At 49.1% G+C, this 17,508-nt stretch overlaps 1 protein-coding gene across 1 annotated transcript in view; it reads left to right on the top strand.

Moving 5' to 3' along the window:
* The window catches only part of LOC105463856 (pleckstrin homology like domain family B member 3), a 31,583-nt gene that overhangs the window by 12,058 nt on the left and 2,017 nt on the right, over positions 1 to 17,508 (top strand). The window contains 6 exon segments of the mRNA XM_071087009.1: positions 7,471 to 7,570; positions 7,725 to 7,815; positions 7,899 to 7,986; positions 8,296 to 8,352; positions 15,368 to 15,584; positions 16,823 to 16,908. Of these exon segments, the coding sequence (XP_070943110.1) occupies positions 7,471 to 7,570; positions 7,725 to 7,815; positions 7,899 to 7,986; positions 8,296 to 8,352; positions 15,368 to 15,584; positions 16,823 to 16,908 (639 nt within the window).

Here is a 17,508-nt window from a genome sequence, read left to right as displayed (position 1 = left end):
AGCATTTTTTTTTTTTTTTGACAGAGTCTCACTCTGTTGCCCAGGCTGGAGTGCAATGGTGGGATCACAGCTCACTGCAGCCTCAACCTACCAGGCTCAGGTGATCCGCCCTGAGTAGCTGGGACCACAGGCACGCACCATGTACAACCACACACCACCTTGCACCACCACACACAACCACCCACCACCACGCACAACCACGCACCACCACACCTCATGCACCACACACAGCCACGCATCACCACGCACCGCCATGCACCGCCACACACAACCATGCACCGCCACACACAACCACGCATCGCCACGCACCGCCATGCACCGCCATGCACCACCACGCACAACCACGCACAACCACGCACAAGCACGCACCACCAAGCACAGCTGATTTTTGAAGTTATTTTGGTACAGATGAGGTCTCCCTATGTTGCCCAAGCTGGTCTTGAACCCTTGGGCTCAAGTGGTCCTCCTGCTTTAGCCTCCCAAATTGCTGGGGTTACAGGCATGAGCCACCATGCATGGGCCCAATTTGTAGCAATAGGGTCTCACTGGCTTTTATTTATTTATTTATTTGTTTGAGACAGAGTTTCACTCTTGTTGATCAGGCTGGAGTACAATGATGTGATCTCAACTCACTGCAACCTCCGCCTCCTGGGTTCAAGTGATTCTCTAGCCTCAGCCTCCTGAGTAGCTGGGATTATAGGCGTGTGCTACCACACCTGGCTAATTTTTGTATTTTTAATAGAGATGGGGTTTTGCCATGTTGGCCAGGCTGGTCTTGAACTCCTGACCTCAGGTGATCTGCCTGCCTTGGCCTCCCAAAGTTCTGGGATTACAGGTGTGATCCACTATGCCTGGCCCACAGGTTTTTATTTTTTGACTTAACTCTATCTTGGAGATTGTTTTATATTGATATATTTAGAGTTGCCTCATTTTTAATGACTTTACAATAATAATAATAATATTAACAAAAGCAATAATAATAACAATGGTTTTATTGAGTCATTATAGTGTGCAAGGCGTGGTTGCAAATGCTTCATGCTGATTGGCTTACTGATTTGTCTTTGCAACAAATCTGTGAGCTAGGTTCTTGTTTCCATGGCAAAAACACCATGACAGAGAGGTTAAGTTGTTTAACCAGCTAGTATGTGGAAGAGCTGGGATTTGAACCCAGGAACTCTGTGTTCAGAACCTAGGTTCTTTTTCCCTTTTTTTTTTTTTTTTTTTTTGAGATAGGGTCTGCCTCTGTCACCCAGGCCAGAGTGCAGTGACATGATCTGCCTCCCAGGCTCAAGCCATCCCACACCTTAGCCTCTGGAGTAGCTGGGACTACAGCCACCACACCCAGCTGATTTGTGTATGTGTGTGTGTAGAGACGGGGTTTTGCCATGTTGCCCAAGCTGGTCTTGAATTCCTGAGCTCAAGCAATCTTCCTGCCTCAGCCTCCCAAAGTGCTGGGATTACAGGTGTGAGCCACCACGCCCAACCTCCTAGAGCCTAGGTTCTTAATCACTCTGGGCTTGACATTCCACTGTGGGGACATGGAACAGCCCTCCCTCTGCAAGTTGTGATTTGAGGTTTTTATCAACTTTAAGCAATGCTGTTAAGAATACGAGTGTGTGGGCCGGGCATGGTGGCTCATGCCTATAATCCCAGCACTTTGGGAGGCTGAGGCGGGTGGATCACCTGAGGTCAGGAGTTTGAGACCTGGGCGACAGAGTAAGACTGTGTCTCAAAAATAAATAAATAAATAAATAAATAATAACAGTGTGCGGCAGCTCATGCCTGTAATCCAGCACTTTCAGAGGCTGAGGTGGGTGGATCCCTTGAGGTCAGGAGTTCAAAACCAGCCTGGCCAACTTGGTGAAACCCCATCTCTACTAAAAATACAAAAAATTGGCTGGGCGCGGTGGCTCACGCCTGTAATCCCAGCACTTTGGGAGGCTGAGACAGGCGGATCACAAGGTCAGGAGTTCGAGACCAGCCTGGCCAACATGGTGAAACCCTGTTTCTACTAAAAATACAAAAATTAGCGAGGTGTGGCGCACATCTGTAGTCCCAGCTACTCAGGAGGCTGAGGCAGGAGAATTGCTTGAACCCAGGAGGTGCAGGTTGCAGTGAGCCGAGATCATGCCACTGCACTCCAGCCTGGGTGACGGAGTTAGGCTTTGTTTAAAAAAAAAAAAAAAAAAAAATCAGCTGGGTGTGCTGGTGCATGCCTATAATCCCAGTTACTCAGGAGGCTGAGGCAGGAGAATAGTTTGAACCCAGGAGATGGAGGTTTCAGTGAGCCAAGGTCGCACCACTGCATGCCAGCCTGGGCGACAGAGTGAGACTCCGTGGCGGGGCGCAGTAGCTCACACCTGTAATCTCACCACTTTGGGAGGCCGAGGCGGGCAGATCATGAGGTCAGGAGATGGAGACCATCCTGGCTAACACGGTGCAACCCCGTCTCTACTAAACAAACAAACAAAAAATCAGCCGGGCATGGTGGCGGGTGCCTGTAGTCCCAGCTACTCGGGAGGCTGAGGCAGGAGAAGGGCATGAACCTGGGAGGCGGAGCTTGCAGTAAGCCAAGATCGTGCCACTGCATTCCAGCCTGGGCAACACAGCAAGACTCCGTCTCAAAAAAAAAATATATTGTTATTTACTAATCAATATTAATACTAATTTTAACACACTTAATATAGGTCAGGGTCTATTCTAAACCATTTTATCACTTTGAACCTTATGGAATTGCTATTACTTGGAGGCAAGAAACAGTTGTATACTGGCAATTCCCCTGGCTCAACCTAATATATAAAATTTCATTTTTTCTTGGGAAGAACCCCCACAAGCAGGTTCCGTCATTATTCAGGTGAAGGGTTAGCAGATGTTCTTCTGTATGGGAAATTAACTTTCTAGCTGCTACCCCTGGAAACCTGATGAAGGTGGGTGTCAGCTGTGTTGCCAGGCAACGTGACTTAGAATAGTAATTACCCTTATTAGTAAATTGCATATATGAAAATACTTGGTGGGACGCCATGTCCAGTCCTATGGAGTTGTCACCTGAGTTGTTGGCTCCTGTGCACAGGAGGCCTCTAAGCCCAGGTGTACCCTGTACCCACCAATGTGGATCTCATTGCTTAGCTCCTGGATCTCACCTGGGGGCCACCCATGCTTCTACATGCATTGTGTGAGGTCACTCGTTTAATTCTTGCAACAACCCAGGAAGGGCAGTGAGATGTTACCCACTTTACAGAGAGGACACCTCGCTTGAGAAGAGAAATGACTTGTCTACGACATGCACCCAGGAAGTGGCAGAGCTGGGATTTGAACCCGAACCGGCCTGTTTCTATGGCCTGCTGATGGCTTATGCGGTTCCTACAACATAAGTGCCATGCAGACAAAGCTTGGGTCTGTCCTGCCCACTTGGTTCCTCAGTGCCAAGTATCTAAGATCTCCCAGCTAGGAAGTGCTGGGAATATGGCTGAAAGGAAGGAAAAAGTCAAGAAAAGTCAAGAAAAAGTCAAGAAAAAGTCAGGATTTGAGCCTCAGTTTCCTCTCCATGAAGTGGAGCTAACATTTCTCAACTCCCAGAGTTTTTATTTTTAATTTTTAATTTTTAAGACAGTCTCGCCGGGCGCGGTGGCTCACGCCTGTAATCCCAGCACTTTGGGAGGCTGAGGCGGGCGGATCACAAGGTCAGGAGATCGAGACCATCCTGGCTAACACGGTGAAACCCCGTCTCTACTAAAAATACAAAAAATTAGCCGGGTGTGGTGGCGGGCACCTGTGGTCCCAGCTACTCGGGAGGCTGAGGCAGGAGAATGGCGTGGGCCCGGGAGGCGGAGCTTGCAGTGAGCCGAGATCGCGCCACTGCACTCCAGCCTGAGCGACAGAGCGAGACTCCGTCTCAAAAAAAAAAAAAAAAAAAAAAGACAGTCTCGCTCTGTCGCCCAGGCTGAGTGAAGTGTATGGTGCGATCTTGGCTCACTGCAGCCTCTACCTCCTAGCCTCAAGTGATTCTCTGCCTCAGTCCCCCAGGTAGCTGGGATTACAGGCATGCGCCACCACGCCAGGCTAATTTTTGTATTCTTTGTAGACATAGGGTCTCACTATATTACAAATTCCTGAGTTCAAGTGATCTGCCTTCCCGGGCCTCCCAAAGTGCTAGGATTACAGGTGTGAGCCTTCATGCCTGGCCCATTATTTTCTTACCCATGATTCCCCTTAACCCCTAAATATTCCTAAATTTACTACCTAATGTCAAGCCCATTCTCTTATACAACCACAGTTCAATGATCAATTTCAGGAAACTAACACTGAGACAATACTATTAGAATCCACAGATCTTATTTATAATTTGTCAGTTGTTCCACCAATGTTTTTCCCCCCCTTTCTTTCTTTCTTTCCCCTTCCTTCCTTCCTTCCTTCCTTCCTTTTCTTTCTTCCTTCCTCCCTCCTCCCTCCCTCCCTCCCTCCCTTCCTCCTTCCTTCCTTCCTTTCTCTCTCTCTCTGTCTCTCTCTCTGTCTCTCTGTCTCTGTCTCTCTGTCTCTGTCTCTCTCTCTCTCTCTTTCTTTTGGCTCACTTGCTCTTTCTTTCTATTTTTTTTGGCAGAGTCTTGCTCTGTCGCCTAGGCTGGAGTGCAGTGGTGTGATCTCGGCTCACTGCAACTTCTGCCTCCCTGGTTTAAGCGATTCTCCTGCCTCAGCCTCCTGAGTAGCTGCAATTAGAGGTGCCCACCACCGCGCCCAGCTAATTTTTGTATTTTTAGTAGAGACAGGGTTTCACCATGTTGACCAGGCTGGTCTTGAACTCCCGACCTCAGATGATCCGCCTGCCTTGGCCTCCCAGAGTGCTGGAATTATAGGCATGAGCCACTGTTCCTGGTCCCACCAGTGTTTTTTTTCTAGCAAAAAATTCACAAAAAGAAAACAAACTTCTTTTTCTTGGCTCAGGAACACAGGTTGCATTTAGTTGTCGTGTTTATTTGTTTTTAAAAAGTTAACATTATCCTCATTCAAAATTCACATGGTGTGGGAGGATATTCAGAGAAGACTCTGCGGCTCTTGTTCCCCCTCCTACGCTGTTCACTTCCTGAGGGTCACCAGGGTTCCCAATTTCCCATGTGTTCCGCGGAGATATTCTGTGTTGACACAGCTAGTCATGTACATACTTTTCCCCTCTTTTTATGCATACCTAGTTTATTCTACACTGTTCTGGACTTGCTTTAAAAAAAAAAACTTTAAGAGACAGATCTCACTGTCGCCCAGGCTAGAGTGCAGTGACGCGATCATGGCTCACTGCAGCCTCAACCTCCTGGGCTCAAGTGATCCTCCCACCTCAGCCTCCCAAGTAGCTGGGACTACAGGTGCACGCTACCACACCTGGCCTTGCTTTTCTCTTGGATATTATGTTGTGTTTTTTTTTTCTTTCTTTCTTTTTTGGATCTTATGTTCTCTCTGGATATAGGATGCATCTTCCTCTTGTTCTACACCGCAGAATTGTCCATGGAGTCAGCTGGGCGCGGTGGCTCATGTCTGTAATCCTAGCACTTTGGGAGGCCAAGGCAGGTGGATCACTTGAAGTCAGGAATTAGAGACCAGCCTGACCAATATGGTGAAACCCCATCTCTACTAAAAATACAAAAATTAGCCTGGCGTGGTGTCACACGCCTGTAATCCCAGGTACTCGGGAGGCTGAGGCAGGAGAATCGCTTGAACCCAGGAGGTGGAGGTTGCAATGAGCCGAGATTGCGCTACTGCACTCCAGCCTGGGCAACACAGTGAGACTCCAACTCAAAAAAAAAAAAAAAGGTCTATGGAGTGCATAAGCCATGGTTCATTTACCTTGTCCCCTTCTGATGGGCACTTAGGTGGTCTCCATGCTTTTGTTAGCACAGATGGCACTGCAGGGAATGACCTCGAACTCAGATCACTTTGCATGTGTATGAGTGTACCATCGGCTGAATTTCTAGAGTGGAATTGGGGCTCCATGGTTTATGCATTTGTCATTCAGATTTTTTTTTAAAAAGCGAAGTTGCTCTCCATAAAGCTTGTTCCAGTAGAACACCCCCAGTATTACGTGAGGACATCTGGGTTTCCTACATAGCCACCAGCACAGTGGGGTTTTTGTTTTTATGTTTTACTTATTTTTTTTGAGACAGGCTCGCTCTCTGTCGCCCAGACTGACTGGAGTGCAGTGGCACAGTCTCAGCTCACTGCAACCTTGACCTCCCGGGTTCAAGCGATCCTCCCACGTCAGCCTCCACAGTAGCTGGGACTGCAGGCACGTGCCACCACGCCCGGCTAATTTTTGTATTTTTTGTAGAGACAGAGTTTCACCATGTTGCCCAGGCTGGTCTCCAACTCCTGGGCTCAAGCAATTTGCCTGCCTGGGCCTCTCAAAGTGTTGGCATTATGGATGTGAGCCACTGTGCCCGGAGGCAGTGGGATTTTTTTTTTTTATTTTATTTTTGAGACGGCATCTCACTCTGTCATCCTGGATTTCAATGGTGAGATCTTGGCTCACTGAAACCTCTGCCTCCCGGGTTCAAGCAATTGTCCTGCCTCAACCTCCTGAGTAGCTGGGATTATAGGCACGTGCCACCATGCCTGGCTAATTTTTGTATTTTTAGTAGAGACAGGGTTTCACCATGTTGGCCTGGCTGGTCTCGAATGCCTGACCTCAAGTTATCCACCCACCTCAGCCTCCCAAAGTGTTGGGATTACAGGCATGAGCCACCACACCTGACCCACAGTGGGCTTTTTAGAAAGAGTTTCATTGAGGCATAACTCATGTCCCCATACAATTCATTCATTTAAATTGTACAGTTCTGTGTCTTTTAGTATATTCAAAGTTATGCAAACATTACCACAATCAATTTTAGAACATTTTCATTACCCCCCAAAAGAAACCCTGCATCCCTTAGCCTCTCGGTTCCCCCATCTACCTCAGTCCGGGCAACCATTATTCTACTTTCCATTTCTATGTTAATTTGCCTGTTCGGGACATTTCTTTTTTTCTTTTCTTTTTTTTTTTGAGACGGAGTCTCGCTCTGTCACTCAGGCTGGAGTGCAATGGCGCGATCTTAGCTCACTGCAAGCTCCACCTCCTGGGTTCAAGCGATTCTTCTGCCTCAGCCTCCCGAGTATTTGGGACTACAGGCGCCCGCCACCATGCCCGGCTGATTTCTGTATTTTTAGTGGAGATGGGGTTTCGCCGTATTGGCCAGGCTGGTCTTAAGCTCCCGGCCTCAGGTGATCCACCTGCCTTGGACTCCCAAAGTGTTGGGATTACAGGCGTGAGCCACTGCGCTCGGCCTGACATTATAAATGGGATCATACCCCTGTGAGGTCCTTTCACTCAGCATATGTCGACAGTAGCGTTTTGATTTGTGCTGACTGGGTGGTGGTTTCACTGGACAGTGCTCTGACTTAGGGTGGCGATCAAGCCTTTTTCCTATGCTCATAGGCCTTTTGTGTTTTCAGGGCTCCATTGGCCTCCAGAGGACCGGGAGCCTGCACCGGAAAAGGGGAGAGAGGGCGAGCCAGAGAGGATCCCCCCGACCTCTGTCCTTCCATTGTACTGGTGAGGATCCCCCTGTTCCCCGCTTCCTTCCCGCATCAGCACCCATCCTGCAGCAGACGATGGAGGAAACCCGCACCTCTGCCTGCAGGGGGAGAAGTGGAGGGGCTCAGGCCAGGGTGTATCCAGCCCCGTAACCTGGTCCCCTCTATCCTAGAATCCCTGGAGGCCTCAGCTCTCCCACCAGCAGTGGGGGACTCCGGCAGATACCCCCTCTACCAGCTGCTGAACTGTGGCCGTGGGAATAGGTGAGACGTCAGGGAGAAGGTGGGGAGATGGGAGAAGAGGCCCAGCCACTGTAACCCACCCCGTCTGTGTTCCTTCCTCCTAGCTGTGGGGCCGTCCACCCGGACATTGCCCACATGGAGCGGCTCCTGCAGCAGGCCATGGCGGAGAGGGAGCGGCTGCTCAAGGCCCGGGTGAGAGCCCAGGCCATCCTCTTAGGAACAGAAGACTGCCCCAGCCCTTCTTCCCTCAGACCCGGGAGACCCCTAGTCCCTCCTCCCTCAGACCCAGGATTCCAGGCCCCTCCTCCCTCAGACCCAGGAGTCCAGGACCCCAGCCCCACCTCCTTCAGACCCAGGATTCCAGGCCCCTCCTCCCTCAGACCCAGGGGTCCAGGCCCCCAGCCCCTCTACCCTCAGAACAGGGAACCTAGGACATTCTCCAGCCACCCTATCATCTTATGGGCTGGCATCCTCATTGAGTGCTTCATCCTGAATCCACAGGAAGGAACAAGAAGGGGCACGGAAGCTTCCTCAGGCCCTGCTGTCCCTGCCATCACGGTCAGTCCCACCCCTGCCCTCACGCCCACCTCTCCCTGCTCTGTTTCTCCCCCTGACCTATGCCCTTTCTTACATCTGACCCTTTCCTTTCCTCCAATGGAACAGAAAAGTGTCCGGGGCTTGGCAAGGGAAAGGGAACTGCAGAGGACCAGTTCCTGTTCCCATGACCTGTCGATGGTCATCTCTATGTGTGGCAGGTCCTCGGGTAACTTGCACTACTCTGCCTCGGTTTCCTCTTCTGTACATTGGTGACAATGTCAGCAGTCAGTACAGAAGGACAAGTCCATGCTGGGACTTATTCCTGGCCTCTAGCAATCCTCCTACCTCAGCCTCTCAGAGTACTGGGATTATAGTGTGAACCACCATACCCGGTCCATGCTGGAACTTTTCAAAATCATTTAAAATTTTGTTTTTGGCCGGGCGCGGTGGCTCGTGCCTGTAATCCTAGCACTTTGGGAGGCCAAGGTGGGTGGATCACCTGAGGTCAGGAGTTTGCAACCAGCCTGGCCAACATGGCGAAACCCCATCTCTACTAAAAATACAAAAATTAGCCAGGTGTGGTGGCACATGCCTGTAATCCCAGCTACTCAGGAGGCTGAGGCACGAGAATCACTTGAACCCGGAGGTGGAGGTTGCAGTGAGCCGAGATCACACCATTGCACTCCAGCCTTGGCGACAAGAATGAAACTCCATCTCAAAAACAAAAAACAAAAAACAAAAAACAAAAACAGAAACCAAAAAACTGTTTTTATTTTCATTAAAAAAAAAACTTTTTTTTTTTTTTGGCCGGGTGCGGTGGCTCACGCCTGTAATCCCAGCACTTTGGGAGGCCGAGACGGGCGGATCACGAGGTCAGGAGATTGAGACCATCCTGGCTAACCCGGTGAAACCCCATCTCTACTAAAAAATACAAAAAACTAGCCGGGCGAGGTGGCGGGTGCCTGTAGTCCCAGCTACTCGGGAGGCTGAGGCAGGAGAATGGCGTGAACCCGGGAGGTGGAGCTTGCAGTGAACTGAGATCCGGCCACTGCACTCCAGCCTGGGCGACAGAGCAAGACTCCATCTCAAAAAAAAAAAAAAAAAAAAAAAAAAAATTTATTTTAGAAAAATTCAAGCATATGCACGAGAGAAGGAGTAGATTAATAGACCCCCAGGTGCCCACTGCGCAGCTTCAATCATTTTCAATATTGAATCTTGTTGTACTTGCCAACTTTTTATTTATTTAACTTTTTAATTTGTGTGAGTATGTACTAGGTATATATATATTTTTTATTTTTATTTTTAATATTTTTCTTTTATTCTCAATAAGTCTTCTGCATTCCTATATTTTTAATGTATTTTATTTTTGTAGAGATAGAGTCTTGCTATGTTGTCCAGGCTGATCTCAAACTCCTGGCCTCAAACAATCCTCCCATCTCAGCCTCCTAAAGTGCTAGAATTATAAGCATGAGCCCCTGGTGCCTAGCCACCAATTTTATTTTACTAATCCCATACCTACATCCCACTCTGCACCGAAGTATTTTAAAGCAAAATATTGTATCCTTTCACTCAAACATCACTATTTATCTCCAATAGATAGGCTTGTTTTTGGGGGGACAAAGTTTTCTCTTGTCGCCCAGGCTAGAGTGCAGCGATGTGACCCAGGCTAGAGTGCAGTGATGTGATCTCAGCTCACTGGAACCTCTGCCTCCCTGGTTCAAGTGATTCTCCTACCTCAGCCTCCCAAGTAGCTGGGACTACAGGTGCCCACCACCACACCCATTTAGTTTTTTTTGTTTTGTTTTTAGTAGAGATGGGGTTTTGCCATGTTGTCCAGGCTGGCCTTGAACTCCTGACCTCAGGTGATCTGCCTGCCTTGGCCTCAAAAAGTGCTGGGATTACAAGTGTGAGCCACTGTGCCTGGCCAATAGGTTTTTTTTTTTTTCTTTAACTTAACAAAAATTCCATTGCCATATCTTATGATATTATTAATTTCATTATATTGTAATATATAGTCCATATTCACATTTCTCTCATTGTCTCCAAAATATATATATTTTTAAATTTATTTTTTCTTTTTCTTTTCCTTTTTTTTTTGTTTTTTTGTTTTTTCAATATGGAGTCTCACTTTGTTGCCCAAGCTGGAGTACAGTGGCACCATCTGGGCTCACTGCAACCTCCGCCTCCAGGGTTCAAGCGATTCTTCTGCCTCAGCCTCTGGAGTAGCTGGGATTTCAGGCGCCCACCACCATGCCTGGCTAATTTATAGTAGAGATAGGGTTTCACCATGTTGGCCAGGCTGGTTTTGAACTCCTGACCTCAGGTGATGCACCCGCCTTGGCCTCCCAAAGTGCTGGCATTACAGGCATGAGCTACCGTGCCTGGCTTTGTTTTCTATTTTTAACAGTAGAGACACTATATTGGCCACGCTGGTATTGAATTCCTGGCCTCAAGCCTCCCTTCTGGCCAAAGTGCTGAGATAGGCCGGAGCCACCATGCCTGACCCAAAATATCTTTTCATAGTTGATTTATTTGAATTTATATGCAAAGCACACACTATGCATTTGGTTTAATGGCTCTTAAATCTTTTAATTTCTAACAGTTTTGCCTCCCCATTAAAAAAAAAAAACACTATTTATTTGTGGAAATAATCCAATCATTTATCCTGTTGACTTTTTTCACATTCTTGATTTAGCTGACAGCTGCCTTACATAAATTATATTTTTACCTATATTAATAATATTCATAGAACGAATGCATTTTGTTATAAAGAATGATAAAGCTAGGCACCATAGCTCACACCTATAATCTCAGCACTTTGAGAGGCCGAGGTGGGAGGATCACTTGAGTCCCAGAGCTGGAGACCAGCCTGGGCAGCATAGTCAGACCCTCATCTCTACAGAAAGTTAAAAAATTAGCAGGTGTGGTGGTGCATGCCTGTGGTCCCAGCTACTCAGGAGGCTGAGGTGGGAGGATTGCTTGAGCCCAGAAGGCGGAGGCTGCAGTGAGCTATGATTGCGCCACTGCACTCCAGCTTCAGTGACAGAGTGAGACCCCACCTCAAAAAAAAAGAATGGTAGATAAAGTATTAAGAAAGTGGTCGCTGTCTTCCTGATCTCACTTCTACTGCTGAGAAGCCTTCAAATCTGTGTTTATACTTTCCCACAGGCACCAATCACGCCATATTTTGTGAATTTATTTGTCTCATAAATAAGCACATCCTTCCCAACCTTTTTGTTTTTACCACCATCTGTCCTTCCCTTATTCATTTCAGCCAATATTTATTGAGTGCCTACTGTGTGCTAGATCCTGGGTTATAGCAGTGACCAAGATAACAGTCCCCACCTTTGGGAGAAGCTGATGTTTTAAAGGGGAAGAAAGATGGACACAAAACAACATCAATATGTAAAGTAAATAGCATGTCAGAGGCTGATAAGAGCCAGGGAGCAAAATAACGCAGGAACGGCAGTGGGGTCTTCTGTGTTGTTAGGCATAAGCTTGTGCTCATTAAAAACGAAGCACAGGCCAGGTGTGGTGGCTCACGCCTGTAATCCCAGCACTTTGGGAGGCCAAGGCAGGCAGATTATCTGAGGTCCGGAGTTCGAGACCACCCTGACCAATGTAGAGAAACCCCGTCTCTACTAAAAATAGAAAAATTAGCGGGGCTTGGTGGCATGTGCCTGTAGTCCCAGCTACCTGAGAGGCTGAGGCGGGAGAATCGCTTGAACTGGGAAGCAGAGGTTGCAGTGAGCCAAGATCACACCACTGCACTCCAGCCTGGGCGACAGAGTGAGACTGTCTCAAAACAAACAAACAAACAAACAAACAAACAAACAGAATTGTTCCTGCTCTGGTGTTCTGCCTGGCTTGTAGCGTCATCATGTATTAAACAGTCCCCTGCTGTGTGCTTTGTCCCCTGCCCTACATCCCTGCTGTCTTTTGTGCACATGAGCAAGTGTGTCTCTGGGCTTCACACGTAGAAGGGGAACCTCTGGGTTGGAGACCCTGAGGGCAGTCAGCTAATCCTTGAAACAGACTCAAGAGGAGGGTGCTGTGATAAACCCTGTGTTTTAGTGCAGGGGACTGAGGCTCCCAGAGGGACAGGAGTTCTGTGGAGGCGACATAGCTGGGCAGTGGTGGAGTCCCAAGCCCATCCCTGGTCTTCTCCTAGATTGGGGCCCAGCTCCCTACATCCTAGTTCGGTGACCTTGGAGAGTCACCTCTTCTTAAAGCCTCAGTTTCTTGATCTGTCTAGTGGGGACATTAATGGGTTGTTTTGGGGAAGAAACGAAATAATCACAGTGACCACTTGGCATAGTGCCTGACACAGAGCGGGAGCTTCCACACACGGTGGCGATCCTTGGTCTTCCTGTGTGGATTTGGGGAGATTGCAGGCCCAGCGGGTGCTCTTCAAACCTGGCCTTTCCCTCCCTGCAGTCCTCCTCCCTAATCCTTCTCATTTCCCCACCTCACTCTCCTGTCTCCAACCAGTAAATCTCATCTCTGTTTCTCATCCCTTCTTGCTCTGGCCTTGCTTCAGTTTTCTTTCTTTTTTTTTTGAGACACGATCTCTCTTTGTCACCCAGGCTGGAGTGCAGTGGTCTGATCTCGGCTCACTGCAACCTCCACCTCCTGGGCTCAAGCTATCCTCTCACCTCAGCCTCCTAATTAGCTGGGATCCTAGCATACACCACCACACCTGGCTAATTTTTATATTATTATTTTTTTGAGATGGAGTTTCGCTCTTGTTGCCCAGGCTGGAGTGCAATGGTGCCATCTTGACTTACCACAACCTCCACCTCCCGGGTTCAAGCGATTCTCCTGCCTCAGCCTCCCGAGTAGCTGGGATTACAGGCATGCGCCACCACGCCCGGCTAATTTTGTATTTTTAGCAGAGACGGGGTTTCTTCATGTTGGTCAGGCTGGTCTTGAACTCCTGACCTTGGGTGAGCCGCCCAGCTTGGCTTCCCAAAGTGCTAGGATTACAGGCGTGAGCCACCGAGCCCGGCCTAAGTTTTGTATTTTTTGTAGAGACGGGGTTTCACCATTTTGCCCCAAGCTGGTCTCAAACTCCTGGGTTTAAGGGATCCTCACCTCTTGGCCTCCCCAAGTGCTGGGATTACAGGTGTGAGCCTCCGCACCCATCCTGCTTCAGTTTTCTAACTCCTTGACACTCAAAGTGTGGCTGGTGGAACAGCAGCATCAGGGCCCACCTGGGAGCTTGTCAGACATGCAGAACCTCTCCCCTTACTCCAGACTCCACCCTGAAATGACTGAATCAGGGTCTGCATTTTTTTTTTTTTTGACACGGAGCCTTGCTCTGTTGCCCAGGCTGGAGTGCAGTGGCGCGATCTTGGCTCACTGCAAGCTCCGCCTCCCGGGTTTACGCCATTCTCCTGCCTCAGCCTCCTGAGTAGCTGGGACTACAGGCGCCCGCCACCTCGCCCGGCTAATTTTTTGTATTTTTAGTAGAGACAGGGTTTCACTATGTTGGCCAGGATGGTCTCGATCTCCTGACCTCCTGATCTGCCTGCCTCGGCCTCCCAAAGTGCTGGCATTACAGGCGTGAGCCACCGCACCTGGCCCAGAGTCTGCATTTTAACATTTTAACAAAAATCCCCAGCGGATCTGCTTGCACGGAGAAATCTGAGATGTACTGAGCCTCCGTTTGACCTCTGGAATCCTACCACTGTTTGCAGGGATTATTTGGGAAGAATAGGTTGGATCAGACCAGCTCATGGTCAGGCTCTCATAAATAACGGACACTTGTCTTGCCTTAAATCCTCCTCCTCAACCTGTTTGACCATCTGAGGTGACCACTCCACCTGGTGAGTTCTGGCTCTGTCAGCTCTGGCTGTGTGACTTGTCTCGAGCGACTTAACCTCTCTGAGTCTTGGTTTCCACATCTGTAAAATGGAGATAAATGTACTTACCCCTCCAGGAGAGTTTGAGGGGGCAGAGATTATACCTAGAAAGTACTTAGCAGAGGATTATATTCATCAATTTCAATCACAACAATAATAACAATAATAATGTAAACAAGCAGTCTCTGTTTTATTTTTGAGACAGGGTCTCACTCAGTCACCCAGGCTGGAGTGCAGTGGTGCAATCATAGCTCAGTGCAACTTCCATCTCCTGGGCTCAGCTTCTTTAGTAGCTGGAACTACAGGTGTGCGCCACCAGGCCCAGCTAATTTTCTGGATTTTTAGTAGAGATGGGGTCTCTCTATATTGCCCAGGCTGGTCTCCAACTCATAGCCTCAAGTGATCCTTCCACTTCAGCTTCCCAAAGTGCTGGGATTACAGGCATGAGCCCCTGCACATAGCTTCTCTTTTCTCTCTCTCTCTCTCTCTCTCTCTCTTTCTCTTTAAATAGAGAAAGGGGTCTTCTCTGTTGCCCAGGCTGGTTTCAAACTCCTGGGATCAAGGGATCCTCCCACCTCAGTCTCCTGAGTAGCTGGAATTACAGGCTCAAGCCACCACACCGGCTCCAATCTTCATTTCTTTTTTTCCAAAAAAATGTTTTTTTCCAGAGACAGGATCTCACTGTGTTGCCCAGGCTGCCCTTGAATTCTTAGGCCTAAGGGATCCTCCTGCCTCAGCTTCCCAAAGTCCTGAGATTACAGGCATGAGCCACCATGCCCAGCCCGATCTTCATTTTGCTAGGCCTCTGATGTTTCAAGGTGAGCTCTAAAGTCAGAAATACCTGGGTTCGTATCCCAGTTCTGCTGCCTAGAAGCTCTGTGTGACCTCGGGTGCATTACGTCATCTCTCTGTACCTCATTTTGCTCATTTGTAAAATGGGGCTCACAGTTGCCATGAAGTGCCAAGCAGCTGTTGTCCATAAAGCCCTGGGCAGAGCATCATAGTCAATCCATGTAGCCATTGCATTCGTTAGATGGTCCTTGTTAATATTACCCTTTAAAGACTGTAGCAGGCCTTACACGCAAGCTGCTATGACTTGCTCCCCTGGAGGGGCTCCAGGCTGTAGAATCCCCCACCCCTTACATCAGCTGCCTCTTCTCTTTGTTCCCCAGGCCCCGCCCACCCCACCCCACCCTCCAGGCCCGCGAATCTTGGATCTCCGGCAGCATCTGGAGGGATGGGGCCACAACCCAGAAAACTGCCCACATGTGCAGGTGTCTGGGGGCTGCTGCCGCGGACCCCTGGTGAAGATGGGCGGCCGCATCAAGACCTGGAGGAAGCGATGGTTCTGCTTTGACCGCCAAGCCCGCCGCTTGGCCTACTATGCGGGTAAGCCCAGCCCGGCCACCATGGGCCCCGGGATGCTGCAATTCCACTCCGGAGGCCTTTCCCCTACAGGCACCAGAAGTCCTGGCCCCCACTTTCCGTGTTCCCCAGGATCCAGAAGTTTGGTTCCTTAGCTCCTACCTTCCCTACAACCCAGGAGTCCAGGCTCTCGGCTCCCTCTTTCCTCCAGATCCTGGAGTCCAGATCCCCAGCCCCTCTTTAAGTCACCCAGAATTCAAACCCCCAGTCCTCCTCAGGGACATAGATAACAGGTAGATAACAGCTTAATACAATTCAAGCTTCCCAGGGCCCATGTTCCTAAGACACCCATGAGTCTGAACCTGCACTGTCAGCTGCCCCCAGTCCCCCAACAGCCAGGAGTCTCGGGCCTTGTCCTTCTTCTCTAGGAGAATCAATTATTCCAAACCTCTCCTTGGACACTTTTTTTTTTTTTTTTTTTAAACGGAGTCTTGCTCTGTCACCCAGGCTGAAGTGCAGTGGCGTGATCTCAGCTCACTGTAACCTCTGCCTCCCAGGTTTAAGCGATTCTCCTGCCTCAGCCTCCCGAATGGCTGGGACTACAGGCTCTTGCCACCACACCCGGCTAATTTTTTGTATTTTTAGTAGAGACGGGGTTTCACTGTGTTAACCTGGATGGTCTTGATTTCCTGACCTTGTGATCCGCCTGCATTGTCCTCCCAAAGTTCTGGGATTACAGGCGTCAGCCACTGCGCCCAGCCTCCTTAGACACTTGTATTGCCTTAAATCCTTCTCCCCTAACCTGTATGAACATCTGACTCTACCTAGTGAGTCCTGGCCCTGTCAGCTCTGGCTGCGTGACTTGTGCTGGGTGACTTAACCTCTGAGTCTTGGTTTCCACATCTGTGAAGTGGAGATAAATGTACTTACCCCTCCAGGAGAGTTTGAGGGGGTTAAAGATTATACCTAGAAAGTACTTGAGTACTCCCTGAGTTCCTTCCCTTCTCACAGTCCAAGGCACTCAGAGCCTAGGATTCCAGCTCCACAGACCCCACTCCCCAGTGGTGTCCAGTTTCTGCACCCAGTCTCCCATCCAGCATTAACATTCACTCACCTCTCAACCTTTAGAGACCTTCAGACTCTTGTCACCATGTTTTGTACCCCAAATCCAGTCTCAGGACTTAGGGCCAATGACCCTCACCTCGACACACACAGATACACCTTTCTCATTGGCTCTCTTTTTCTCTTACCTCCCCTACCAGACAAGGAAGAGACCAAGCTCAAAGGTGTCATCTACTTCCAGGCCATTGAGGAAGTCTATTACGACCACTTACGCTGTGCCTTCAAGGTGAAGTCCCTCAATGTCACCCTACCCTCCCAGTTGGAGTCCGAGTTGGAGTCAGGCCTTATCTCATCCCTGACTCATCCTGGGGAAAACCAGTCGCAGCTTCTCCTGTCAGGGTACTTACAGGAGTACCTGTTTGTCGCAGAGAAGACAAACAGGTCACCTGACTGCAGGGACTAAAAATTAAGAGCTCACACTCTGGCTTTCAGCTACTATTAATTTTCTTTTCTTTTCTTTTCTAAGATGGAGTCTCATTCTGTTGCCCAGGCTGGAGTGCAGTGGCGCTATCTCTGCTCACTGCAACCTCTGCCTCCCTGGTTCAAGCTATTCTCCTGCCTCAGCCTCCCGAGTAGCTGGGATTACAGGCGTGCACCGTGTCTGGCTAATTTTTGTATTTTTAGTAGAGACGGGGTTTCACTGTGTTGGCCAGGCTGGTCTCAAACTCCTGACCTCATGATCTGCCCACCTTGGCCTCTCAAAGTGCTGGGATTACAAGCGTGAGCCATCACACGTGGCTCTTTTTTTATTTTTAAGATGGAGTCTGGCTCTGTTGCCCAGGCTGGAGTGCAGTGGCGTTATATTGGCTCACTGCAACCTCTGCCT

This window comes from Macaca nemestrina, chromosome 20, assembly GCF_043159975.1.
Source record: "Macaca nemestrina isolate mMacNem1 chromosome 20, mMacNem.hap1, whole genome shotgun sequence".
Taxonomy (NCBI): Eukaryota; Metazoa; Chordata; class Mammalia; order Primates; family Cercopithecidae; genus Macaca; species Macaca nemestrina.
Note: the sequence above shows the minus strand (reverse complement) of the source record. Positions and strands in the feature narration are given on the sequence as shown.